Below are 12727 nucleotides of genomic sequence, written 5' to 3'. Positions count from 1 at the left end.
GAAAATTAGCTGATGTTAGCTGGCAAATTATCTGCCAAAGTGCCAAGCCTGTAGTATTTCTTTAACTGATGTTAGACATGCTAACTCCCGTAGCTATCGCATAATGTTCATTTCAAGAGCGTTACCTTGAATTTGGCACAGACTGGTGGGCGGTGCAACTGTAGATGCGAAATCTGGTTTGAAGTATTGCCTCCTGACCTGAAATATTCCCATACAGTTGATTTGTTTTTTTATTTCTTTACATATTTATTTATTTTGCACACACGAACCAGAGGGGTCGTGTTAATCTGCGCTGCACACGACCCGAGGGACTCCTACACACGTCATTTTAACGTGGGAGGAAAACAGTTTACCGTAGGAACGGTATATGCGGTAATATTAGTGGCTTGACCTTTTCAAACCGCGGTATACCTTGAAACCGGTAACCTCATTCAGCAGTGCTATCAGGGCTTCATGAGCATTACTGCATCTGCAGCTCAGTCATCTTTCTGTCACAGTAACAAAAAACCAAACAAAAACAAAATAACAACATTATCACAATAATTAGGTTGGAGTGCTGCACATGCTGAGATGTCTACAGGTTCATTTCACAGTATTTTCATCAGATTTCTGTTCAGTCTGCTCATGTTTCTCTCTCTGGTTGTGTGATTTCATCAGTGCTGATGGTAGTTGACCGGGGAAGCACCCTGCCAGGGAGCGAGGATGTGGAATTTTGAAAACGTGGCAAACGTTAACCTAACATCCTATCCCTGCGTGTGTCAAGCCTTATGTGAGGATGCTCCTGTTTGTTCATGTGTGTATTTTGTTTCCTTGTTTTAAATAGGAATAGGTTTAACTCACCTGTATCTGCAGGACTCTGTATCACTCAGACAATGTCATCCTGTGAGGCCAGTGATGATCTGCTGCTTGTAGCCTTTGCCAGCCCATTCTTATCTTGATGTAGGCAAGAAGGGTTTAATTAAGAAGAATAAGCAGTTTTACAAATACCAACATTTAGAGTTTTGATGAGTCAGTTAAGTAGGCTGCAGGATGCTCTGTGGGGTTGTTTGGGAATATCATTGCAAAAGCCACCATCCTACACAGTGAGAGTAACAGAGAAACGGACAAACTGTAGATGGATGGAAAGGAGAAAGACATGCAGCTTTGAGAACTGGACAGTTAAAGAACTATGAAGTTGGGGAAGTAAGTACCTCTTATAAAATAAGATAATATCACATTCTCAAGCAGATATACAGTATATTTCTCTCTGACATAGTGGACCGTGTGCACCTTATATTAACTAGAATGTATAAAACATAAGATGGAAAGTACAATACATTTATGTAAATCAGTTAATTAAGTAGGCTATATTATTGTAAAGTTAAAGATATTAATTATTAAATTAATACCTGCACAATATGGACATCATATATTATTTGCTGTAAATTCTCTGCAAGAGTATTCGTATTGGTCAGTGGTAGGGATACCACAGTCTAACTTCATTTTCTTAGTTCTTCAGCTGTCAAACTCTCAAAGCTGTCCATCCTCCTCCTTTTTATTTATCAGTGCAGATCTTCCAAAACCCTCCTACAACACACCATGGTCTACCAAACTGCAGTAAAAAAAAAAAAAGAAAAAAAAAAAAAAAGACAGCCATATAGGTGACTACAAAATTGCTGTTTTTATTCAAATAGTAATTCAGTATGACCTGGTTAAATAATGCTGAAAACTAAAGACTGAAAAAACAAGATTAATACAACCTTAAAATATTGTGCAATATATTGAGTGATATGCAATAATCACATCCTCTCCTCTTAGGAGAAACAGTCATTAAAAGAAGACAGATGCAGTTATTTAGCACACACTGTCCTGTAACTCCAGGCTGTACTTGTTACTTCACCACAGCTTTTGTAAAACAAAGTGTTTGGTTAATCTTTTTCTCATTCAGCATTTTCAGGGACACATTGTACTGTTGCCTCTGTTCAAATATTTGCCACTTGTCTGTGTCGGTCTATTGTCGTGGAATCAGAAAGGCTTTCCATCCACTTACAAAACAGCAATTAACATTCCCTGTGCCCCCTGCACTCCCCTGGTCAACACATTTATCTGGTGTTATTCAGTTCACAACTTCAGCCATTCTCCGTTCTGCCAGACATCCTATTTTATTTTTTTCCACCAGAGATGCACAGGGACAGAAAGTTGGTCTTTGTGAAGCAGACAGACTGCTGGGAGTTTATGTTTTCTTTGGTTTTGCTCTGTGGAGCACCACAGCTCTTTTCTTCCTCACTTTAGTCTCTTATTTGCATGCACACAGAGCCACAAATCTGTCCTTCTACATGCTCAGATGACAACTGCTTTATCTCCCGTTTGAGTACAATTGAGAAAACAAACATCCAATAACATGTTGTGGTGAATGGTTTTATACAATGGATAACTAACCAAATATCCGGATGTTATGAGCAGCTAATGTGTAGTTTGGCAGCACATGGAGTGTTCATGAATATATTTTAATTAAGCAATGTAACCTGGCAAGTTTTTTTTTTTTGGCACTTTTGAACACATTCACTGATCAGACTGATTTTCTGCTTTTTATCTGTATATCTTAACAGAACAGCAGTGTTTTTGCAGCATGTAAAACAGGAACTCAAATGAAAAATAGTATAAGCAACCTGTGTTAACAGCTTCAGATCAAAATATATATATAATAAAGATCACTGTGATGGAACTGTAATCAGTCTAAACATAGTTAACTGTCCAGCACTTACATAGAGTTATTACACAGGTTAAGGTGTTTAAAATGTTTCCTGCCAAGCTTCAGTATATTAATATCCTAACAGGCTGTCATGCCAACAATCTAAACACTGGTATGTTGTTATGCTAAGTATAACCCAACATGCTAAATGTTACATGCACATTTTAAAGCCATTTTAAAGGAGGGAATTCAGTTTAGTTCAGTCCACTGGTCCAGACAAATACGTATGTATCTCTGTTTGATCATCACAATAGCCTATTTGGTGCAAGCTGAATTTAGCACTTAGCAGTCGAGCTGAGTATGAGCATAAAGTAGTGGGCCTGAAGTTTAGACTTGAACATCACTTGGACCTGAGAAGTCTGATTTGGATTGTGAGGAGGACAAACCCTTTTGATTCAGGTAAAGATGTAGCCTTTCCTCTGGCCTTTAATTTTCTCTCACAAGTTTGAAGGCCCCGGAAGTAGCAATGTTCCCTTTGCTTTCCATCCATCCATCAGTTTTATTTTCTAGTGTGTAATGAGAACTGAAGCCTCAAAGGGCCGCTAAGGTGGTTCAGTCCAGTTTTTATAGACTCCAGTCAATGATTTCCTTTTATTGAAAGAACAAAGGAAGGATCAGTTCAGATTGATAATCCATCTTATCCACAGCGGGATGGACAGAGCTATATACAACCATCAACATGTAACTCTGCATCGAGACTTCTGCCTTAATTCCAATCTCATATGAACAGTAAATTTACTATGAACAGTAAATTAATATATTCTCGTTTGGCTTGTAGCTGCTCATTGACACCCACACAATCAGTGACAGCTTGGTATGAAATGTGTTGTGGATGTGTTGCTTCCAACACAACAGTATCAACCTCTGGACAGAGTCCAGGACCTCGTCTTTGTCTTTCCACCTGGCAGGAGAAGAACCATTGTGTTCTTCATTGTGGTCTGTTTGCCTCCAAACCAATGAACCAAGCAACTGCCAGATTTTAAAATCACCAGCGCTTCTCCAGTGCATTCAGACCAGGAGCTTGACGATGACAGTTTCAAGGTTAGGAGACATGGATGCTAACTAGACAGAAGTCTTGTAATGATAATCCAGACATCCAGATTAAAGTCAGTGTGTTTACCTATATTTCCAGATTTTACTACTTGGATCCTATTTTCTTAGGTTTGGCCTCTGTGAATGGGTACAGGTAATAGTCTAATAACTACAGTAATCAGTGACTAATCAGACATATCAAATGATTTTTTTCCCTGCAAATTACAAAAAAAGTAGAGATGGTGTTATATTTGAGGTCGCATGATATATTGTTTTTCAGCAAGTGTCTCATTCAGAGTGTTGCATTATAAGTTGGTTGTACCCTTCATGTTGCCACACTAGCGAGTGTCTCCAAGTCTTTTGAAGTTAGTCAGCCCTAAGTGTTAAAGAAGGCCAGTTCAGCCTACAGGAGTTTCAATTAATTTGAACTTTGATGTCAAATCTGTGGAGAGTCATGACACACATTCAATACTATTCTGGTACTGCGGGCAGGAAGAATTTCATTTCGTTGTGGTGACAAATTTACTGGATGTTGGTTTAAAACTTCATGTCTGTTAACAATATAGTCATATGAGCTCTGAATCTGGTTTTACCTGTTCATTAACAGGCCATTATCAGATCCATTCCTAACAGGCTGCAACACAGAATCCACTGTCAGTTGTTATTTATGAGGCTTCAGCGTGTGAGTTACAATCTTTTTAGCACAAAATGTCCTCTTCATGTTACTGTACCACTGAATGATTACAGGTGAGATACTTAATTACACAACTTTCAAATTGTTGCCGAACTCTGTGTTGCATAGCAACCAGAATGATGTAACATTGCTCTTGGCCTTGGACCCATCGCTCCTCGTGCCACCGCTGACACTCGTATCTGTGTCATGATTTTGATAAAGACAAAAGCATCATGCCTGATTATCATCTTTGTCTCCTCCCTAAATTTAGAGCGACGGATGCCCTTGCCTCACACAAAATCATCCTGCAGTGTGCATCAAGAGACTGATTAAACTAATAAAGGTTTATGCTTTGTGCCCAATTACTTCCAGGTCAGGTCAGGGTTCATCACTCGGTCCTATTGGGGTTTTTTTTTTTCTTCTTTTTTTTACTGTTTTTCTAGAGACAGTAGATACATAAGCTTTGAGTCATTCAGCCCACAGCAGCTCACACAATTATTTCATCCTGAGCTTCAGAGGATAATTATCCACCACTGTATGAGCCTGAGGTTGATTATATTTATTCAGAGGCTCTGATATAGTTAGGCTCTCTTTTTCCTTCCCTCTTTCTTTCTCTTTTGTCCTCTCTCTCTCTGTTTACAGCAGCTCAGCCCATCTGCTCGCTGCACATGAATTTTTAATGTTTTTGCCCCCGAGCTGTGTAGTGTCAACAGAACATTGCTGCTGCGTGAAAAACTGGCAACTTTCGTTTAGCTTCCTATTCTTTATTCCCTTACTTGAAGTTAAAGTTTAAACTTAAGGTGCTGCTGGTGTTTAATTACTCTGAGGCACAGACATCCATTTAAAACTCATTGTATGTTTTTCAAAGCGGTTTTCCTCAGTTCCTTATAAATCTTTTCAGTATTTGGATAGCACAGCCAGGCAGCTGACTTGCTACAGTGCTCAGACATCTCAGAGCTCCGCGGGGACATAGTTGACTGCCCTGTGGCCATTTTCCTCTAATTAAAAGTTCAGGCAAAACCCAAGTTCAAGTAATGTTCAACCGTTATTGCATCAAGGAAACACTGTTTGAAACACCTGCCCTCACAGAATCTGTGTGTCATAATCATCCTTTGGCTTGTTTACACCAGAATAGAAAGTAATTATTTAATAAATTAGTGAATGGTTGAATAATAAATCAATACTCCCGCTGTATGACAAGCCCTTTAATGTCAGTATGACAGCACAGTGGAAAACAGGATTAAAACTGTGTGCACACATTTGTGTTTGAGTGTGTGTCTGTGTGTGAGCAGGAGGCACTCACACAAACACATATACATTCACATCTTATGTTCGTTTATGAGTCTGGAATAAGATCTTCTTGAAGGCCCTCCTGAAGTCTCGGTTGAAAATAGTGTATATGATGGGGTTCAGGCAGCTGTTGCAGTATCCGATCCAGAAAAACAGGTTGAAGAGTGTGTCGGGGATCGTGCAGTTCTCTCTGCAAACAGCGTGGAGACTGTAAGTGAAGAAAAATGGGAACCAGCAGAGGACAAAAACCCCCATCACTACGGCCAGAACAAACGTGAAGCGCTTCTCCCTCATTTGAGCCACTTTGTTTTTGGACAGAGACATCTGCCTGCTGCGCAGAGGTACAGGAGAGGGGAGGAGGCAGTGTTGGGAGAAGTGGTCAGATGATGCCCATGATATGGAGGCGCAGGAAGGAGGCGGAGGAGGCTTCAACCTGCTTGTTGCTCCCTCATTGTCCTTCCCCTCCTCTGTTTTCACTCTCCCGCCAGCCCTCCTGGGGAAACGGAGAGACGAGGAAAACGATGAGGATGTTTTCATGTCAGCTTCGCAGATTCTCTCCTCTAAGTCAATATCATCCAGCTCCCCTCTCCTGTGGCTGCTGCTGTTGCTGTCTATGTTGGAGGAGCTGTGTCGGTTGGCAGGCCGTGGGCTATCCAGCTCATACTGGGAATTATTGCAGCCGGCTCCCTTTCTTTGGCAAGTCCTGGCAGTGCCCACAAAGCAGGTCTCTGACTGTGATGGCTGCCGCTCCATCACATTCTTCGCCACGAACACAGTGGAAGCTCGCTGCTTGGCAACACGGTAGATCTTACAGTAAACGAGGATCATGATGACTCCTGGGGCGAAGAAGGACACCAGGCAGGAGGAGAGGATGTACCACGTCTGATTGTTGAGAAGACACTCCTGCCTCTGTGTGTTGCTCTCATCCTCCACCTCCAAATTCTCCTCTTTCTGCGTCATGAGGAGCGGCGGGGACGAGATGACGATAGATATGAGCCACACGATGCTGATCATCGCTTTAATCCGCTTGGGTGTCCGTTTGCGGTTGTAGCTAACCGCTTTGGTGACGGACCAGTAGCGGTCGAGGCTGATGGCGCAGAGGTGGACGATGGAGGATGTGCAGAAGAGGACGTCCAGAGCCAGGTAGAAGGAGCACCAGGTGGAACCAAAGTACCAATAACCCATGACCTGAAGAGAGGAGAAACCAATTAAGATATGTTAATGACTCATTTAAGCAGCAGTAATGACCTGCAGAGGATAGTAGGAAGAAAAAAATGCTTATTTCATATTTTCTCCAGTCAGCCTCAGTCAGTCAGGGGGACCTTGAATGAGGCACCTAAAGGATTATTTCACCTCAAAATAAAAATTCAGTCAATATCTCATTACTACCATGTCGGCTGAAACTGCATTTGGTTTCTAGGAAACCCAACAGTGAGTTTACCCCATGTGGGTTCATACGAGCCCTCTTGAAAATTATTTAAGCTGACAACCTTTTCAAAGCTGCAAGAAACTGTAAAATATCCATCAAATATCCTCCACAGTGTGAGCTTTAAGTGTAAATACAGTCAAGAGGCAGAGATTTACCTCTTCATCACCTGTATTCTCCTCACTGGCAGCCGATGAAGAAGTAAATATTGGACTCTCTCAGCTGCAGTGCAGTTGCTTGCCTACAAAACACTTGGATTATGCAGCATTAGCTTTTCTGAGGAACTTAATTCTCATGGTTCTTCATGGTTTTGGAGTCGAATGAGAATCTGTTAAAGTTCAGGAAAAAAGGTTGAGATGGAGATTTAGGTGGCCCAACAATTTAAAATTATCTTTAATTTTTTTTAAAATTGACAATGAATCAATTAACTGAACTTATTAATTGCCAAAATGTTAATCAACAACAACAATATTAATTGTTACCACTTCGAAAATATTCACTGGTTTAAACTTCCTAAATTCTCCCCTTAATATCCTCTGAGGCTGACACTAATGTCCATATTTGACAGATAAAAAAGTTCAACAACTTATATTGCTTTTTAAATAAACACTTAACATAATCATACTTTTCATATATAGATCATGTGATCAACATACAAACTGAGTCCTGGTGGACAAACTGACACAGTTTCTAATGACCTCGAACAAATCTTATAGCTATTAGAATATTTCTTGTTACTAATGGGTTAACACATACACCCATACCAATATATATGTAATATGCTAACACTGGTTTATATATTCACCCAGATGTCTATAAATTTTATATTTTTGGATTCTAGACTTTTGTTCAGTCCAAACAAGCAATATGAATATGTCACCTTGGCTTGGGCTTAGGTAGCTTGTGCTGAGTGCTTGTGCTATATTTAACATTTTCTTGAGTAAATGAATAATCAGAGAAAGAAAACGGTCTACAGCCAAGATCTGAGTGGAAACTGTAAGTGAAGACCAAACACTGCCATGCATACATCCACACCACTAGCATAAATAAATAATAGTAACAATGAAAATAATTATTAGTAGCAGCCACTGGTTTGAATGAGAAATTATTGAGTGGATTCTTTTGTATTTTAGCCACAAGTGCTTTACATGGCTATATGGAGGTGAATGTAGGAGCAGTAGAGGAAAGTAGCTGCACTGGCTCTGAATGTCTCTGCACTGTGTTTCCCTATGCAGAAATTGAATATTTGTTTTCTCAGCTTCAGTTGCAGCTGCAGTTTGTCAGATCAATTGATTAACCACTCCCATTTAGATGGAATTATAGTATAATACCAACAGTCCATCAAGTAGAAAACAGGGGAAACAGACTTGATGGCAACCAGCTCAAGTATAAGCCGGATGATAAATAGAGCAGACAGAGGGATCAGGATGCTCCAGGTAGATTTCGCATATTAACATCTAATGAAAACAGCAAGCAAACTACTACACTGTTATTGCTGGATGCAGAGGAGAACATCACAGGAAACACCAGCTACACCACAACCTCTCCAACCTCAGGGAGCAAAACATGTCATTACACTGTCTAAATTTATTCAGTATCTGTTAAGAGACGATCAAGTAAAGATGTGTTGACATACTTCACAATACTAGCTCTTAGCCGCAACAGAGTGTCCCATCACTGTAAAATAAGACATCTGAATAATGTTGGGTTTGCACTCGCAGGAAAGGGACAAATGACACTACAAAGCAAAATACGAATATTTCTCCCAGTTAACACCAATCATGTTTTCCCTTTCAGTCGTTCAGAGAATTCAGAGGTTTTAAAGAGGACATTTTTTGACATTCAGCATTGATATAGTTGGGGAATACCCAACATGTCTGCAGGAGCATTAATGTTTCTTGTATAGTGACAACCAAAACCACCAAAGCAAATAATGATATTGAGCATGCAGCAAAAATTACACACCTGATAATATTAAAAAAATTAACATTTACAAAGCAAATAAAAACTACTAATAAACACGTTAAGCTGTTTTAGTCAATTAGCCTGAGGTTGCGTGTTATAATTTCTGGGTAATGTCCTTATAATGTTTGAAAATTTACTGATTAATTTTTACCAGCTGCTGCCACTAGGGGTTACTAAAGTGCAAACTCAAATGAAGCTTGTGGGTGAAGTTCTGACAGTGGTGATATTCATCGATCCACAACAAATATTGATTGAAAATATTGACATCGTCAACAGCAGAAGCCCATGCATCAGGTAAACCCCGTTTACACCTGGTTTTAACATGCAAACTTTTTGTGGATTATTATTTGGATATGGTGGATCTGATTGTGGGTTTTGAATCTATACTATCTTGTTATCTCGAATCTACCTGCACTGTGATCAGGTGTCAATATGCAAATTAGGCAGGTGGAGCTGGGTAATCTGTAGGTTTATCCTTGAGCAGGCAGGAGTGGAGTTCGGTGACTTTTCAACTCGTTGGATGCATTTTTCGTCAGTGTCAGTGAACAAGTTTGGTCGAGACTGAAATATTTCAACAATTGGATGGACTTAATTTTGTTCAAACCTACATGGTCACTGGAGGATGAAGCTTTCTGACTCTTCTTCTGGTGCATGATGTTGACATTTGTGGTTTTGAGTGAGATGTCGGTTTGGATGATCTTTTGTGAACTTTAGTGATTCCTTTCATAATTGGAGCGACTTTTCATAATGGGGTGAAATTTTAACTGTTAAATCAAAGTTTTGGTTTAACAGCTCGCTGAGATCATAATGATCACAATGTGAGCCTCTACCTCCAGATGTGGTCTGTGGTCTGTGGCCTGGGCAAACTAACTGCATTGTGTTGTGTCTGCATTTGCATCCATAACAACATGTGTTTTCCCTAAAAGAGATAATATAGCCAGGTACAGATTGCATGAGAAAACCAGCTGCAAACAGTCTTAGAGTAGAATCTAAACAAACAGGTTACTCACCTCATTAGCCAAGGAGAAGGGGATGACCAGCGTCGCCACCAGTATGTCTGCTGACGCCAGAGACACCAGGAAGAGATTTTGAGGTGCCCTCAGGGCTCGGCTGGTGAACACCGCCACCACGACCAGCACGTTACCCACCACAGTCCCCAGGATGATTACTGTGACCACCACCACAATGAGCACTGAGGCCACCTGCGAGTGAGGAGGTAGAGCAGGAGATCTCGACGAGGAGGAGGACGTCTCACTGACATTCTCCAAAGAAGAGTTTGGTGGTAAAGAGGCTGGCATCGTGGCCAGTACAGGAGTGAACACATCTGATAAGTCCATCCTGGTTAAATGACTGACGTCATGATCCCCATTTTGGTTTTTAACCTCCAGTGCATTCACCACAGACAGTGTTTTTATACCAGTTACTTAGAAAATAACAGAAAGTACAAATATGACAAATGGATTTAGGGGAAAAAAAGAGCTACTGAAAGAATCTGACAAAAAAAAATATAAATAAAACCTGTCTTTTTGGGTCCAGAGGAAAACCATCCAATAATATCCTCACCACTGACAAAATGCAAATTATACATGCACGTCTCAAATCCTGACAGCACTACAGCTATGGTCAATAGTTTATAATATTACACCCAGAAACGTGAACTGCTTCATCTCCGTGTTCATGCCGCAATGCATTCTGCCTCTGAAAGAAGGATTTACATGATTTAAAAAAAGTCATACCTGTCAAAATATCCATTCATGAGCACATGAGAGCCCAGAGGTTGACATAGTGTATTAAAGCTGCAGGACTGGCCTACTTATTTCCAATGAAATGCAAAAAAAAAAAAAAAAAAAAAAAAGAAAGAAAGAAAGAAAAGAAAATGAAAAAATAGAAAAGCATATGGCTACATGCTCTAGTTGGAGCAAGGACAGAAACCCTATTTGGAATGCATGGTACCCTCATACTGCTGCACTCCGAAAAAGATCAATGTGGTGGAAAAAAGGACTGAAAAGTAGATAAGAAATGACTGACGAGATTGAATGGGAAGAAGAGATTAAAAAAAAGGAGAACAGAGAAGAGGAGGAGGCGACGTAAAAAAAAAAAAAAGACTGGGAAAGAAAAACAAAGAGGCAAGAAAAAGAAAAACAGAGGTCCTCACTTTCATGCGAGTCGTTGCCGTGCTGAGTGACACTGCTGCTGCTGCTGCCGCTGCTGCTATTCACTGATTCTCTACTGCTGGAATAGAGAAGAGGAGGAGGAGGAGGAGGAGGAGGAGAGAGAGAGAGGGAGAGAGACTAATAGAGAAGAGAGATGAAAGGAAAGAGTAAGAGATGCATGGAGAGGAGAGGGAGAGAGGAAGAGATGTTTAAAGGAGAAGAAGTGGCATTTGGGAGCATATGGAAAAGTCCAGGAAATGAGAAAAGAGAAAGAGGGGAAAAGAGGTAGATGAAGAGTGAGAGTGTGTAGGAGGAGGAGAAAGGGAAAATCAGGGATGAGGTGAGGAGAGGACGACGGACCAAAAGGGGAAGGAAAGCAAAAGAATAAGATGGATAGGACAGGAGATGAGAGGAAAAGAAAGACAAGAAGAGAGGAGGAGAAGAGAGAGAATAAAAGACAGGTAATGACAGGAAGGAGGGAGATGATATAAGGGGAGGGATAAGAAAATGAGTAATACAGGTAATGAGGGCAGGAGAGGAGAAGAAAAGAAAAACAAAAAGAGAAGATGAGAAGAGAGAGAAGACAGGAAAGGAAAAAAGAAAGGAGAGGAGAGGGAGAGGAGAAATGAGAAAGAGAGAAGACGTACTGGGGTGAGTAGGGGGATTGAGAAGATAGAAAGGAAAAAAAGGCGAGTAGGGGAAAAGGAAAAGAAGACACAAGACGAAAGGATAAGAAAGGGAATGAGAAGATGAGAAGTGTGTGTCAGGAAAGGATGTCACTATGAGAGAGAGAGTGGGAGGAAAAGAAAGGGAGAGAGGGAAGATATATGAGGAGAGGAGAGAAGGAAATAGGAGAGACAGAAGAAAGAAGGCAGGACAGAAAAGGATATATAGGGAAGGAGAGGAACATGAAAAGAGGGGAGGATGAGAAAGAGGAGATAATCCAGGAGTGGGGAGGAAAGGAAAGCAAAGAAAAGGAGATGAAAAAAGACAGGACAGGAGAGGGTAAGAGAGGGAAGAGAGGACACATGTTTAGAGGGGAAGAGAAAAGAGAGGAAATGAGAGAGGATGAAAGGAAACAAGGACAGAGGAGAAGAGAGGTGAGGGGAGGAAGACGAGAGAAAATAGGAAGGGAAAAAGAAGACAGGAGAGGATAAGTGATTGGAAAGAAAATGTAGATTGGGGAGGACTGGAGAAGAAAGAGAGGAGGAAGAGAGGAGAAAACAGAAAAATAAGAGGGGAGGAAAAGAAAATAAAGAAGGAGGAGATAGTCTTTATAAAAGAGAATATATAATATAGAATATAGAATAGAGGGAGAAGAGAAAAAGAAGGGAAGAGAGAGGATGAAAGAGAGGAGATACGCAGGAAAAGGGAGACTGTTGAGGGCAGTGGAAGAAAGAGGAGAAAAGAGACGGACGAAGAGGAGAGGATAACAAAAAGAGAAAAGGACAAAGAAA

The 12727-nt window shown here is 40.6% G+C and overlaps 1 protein-coding gene across 1 annotated transcript; it reads right to left on the bottom strand.

The window, feature by feature from the left end:
• Nucleotides 1–5626: 5626 nt before the first annotated feature.
• Nucleotides 5627–10265, bottom strand: LOC108894164 (alpha-2Db adrenergic receptor). The gene is made up of 3 exons (XM_051075598.1): nucleotides 10128–10265; nucleotides 7311–7480; nucleotides 5627–6914 (listed from the first exon to the last, which is right to left on the bottom strand). Exon 3 carries the CDS (start codon nucleotides 6909–6911, stop codon nucleotides 5763–5765), a length of 1149 nt encoding a protein of 382 aa, XP_050931555.1. The 5' UTR covers nucleotides 6912–6914; nucleotides 7311–7480; nucleotides 10128–10265; the 3' UTR covers nucleotides 5627–5762.
• Nucleotides 10266–12727: the final 2462 nt, after the last annotated feature.

Source organism: Lates calcarifer, linkage group LG2 (assembly GCF_001640805.2).
Source record: "Lates calcarifer isolate ASB-BC8 linkage group LG2, TLL_Latcal_v3, whole genome shotgun sequence".
Lineage (NCBI taxonomy): Eukaryota > Metazoa > Chordata > Actinopteri > Centropomidae > Lates > Lates calcarifer.
Note: the sequence above shows the minus strand (reverse complement) of the source record. Positions and strands in the feature narration are given on the sequence as shown.

What these genes read in the sequence shown, in the direction of transcription:
- LOC108894164 (XM_051075598.1), bottom strand. Translation starts at nt 6,911, where the DNA reads ATGGGTTATTGGTACTTTGGTTCCACCTGGTGCTCCTTCTACCTGGCT.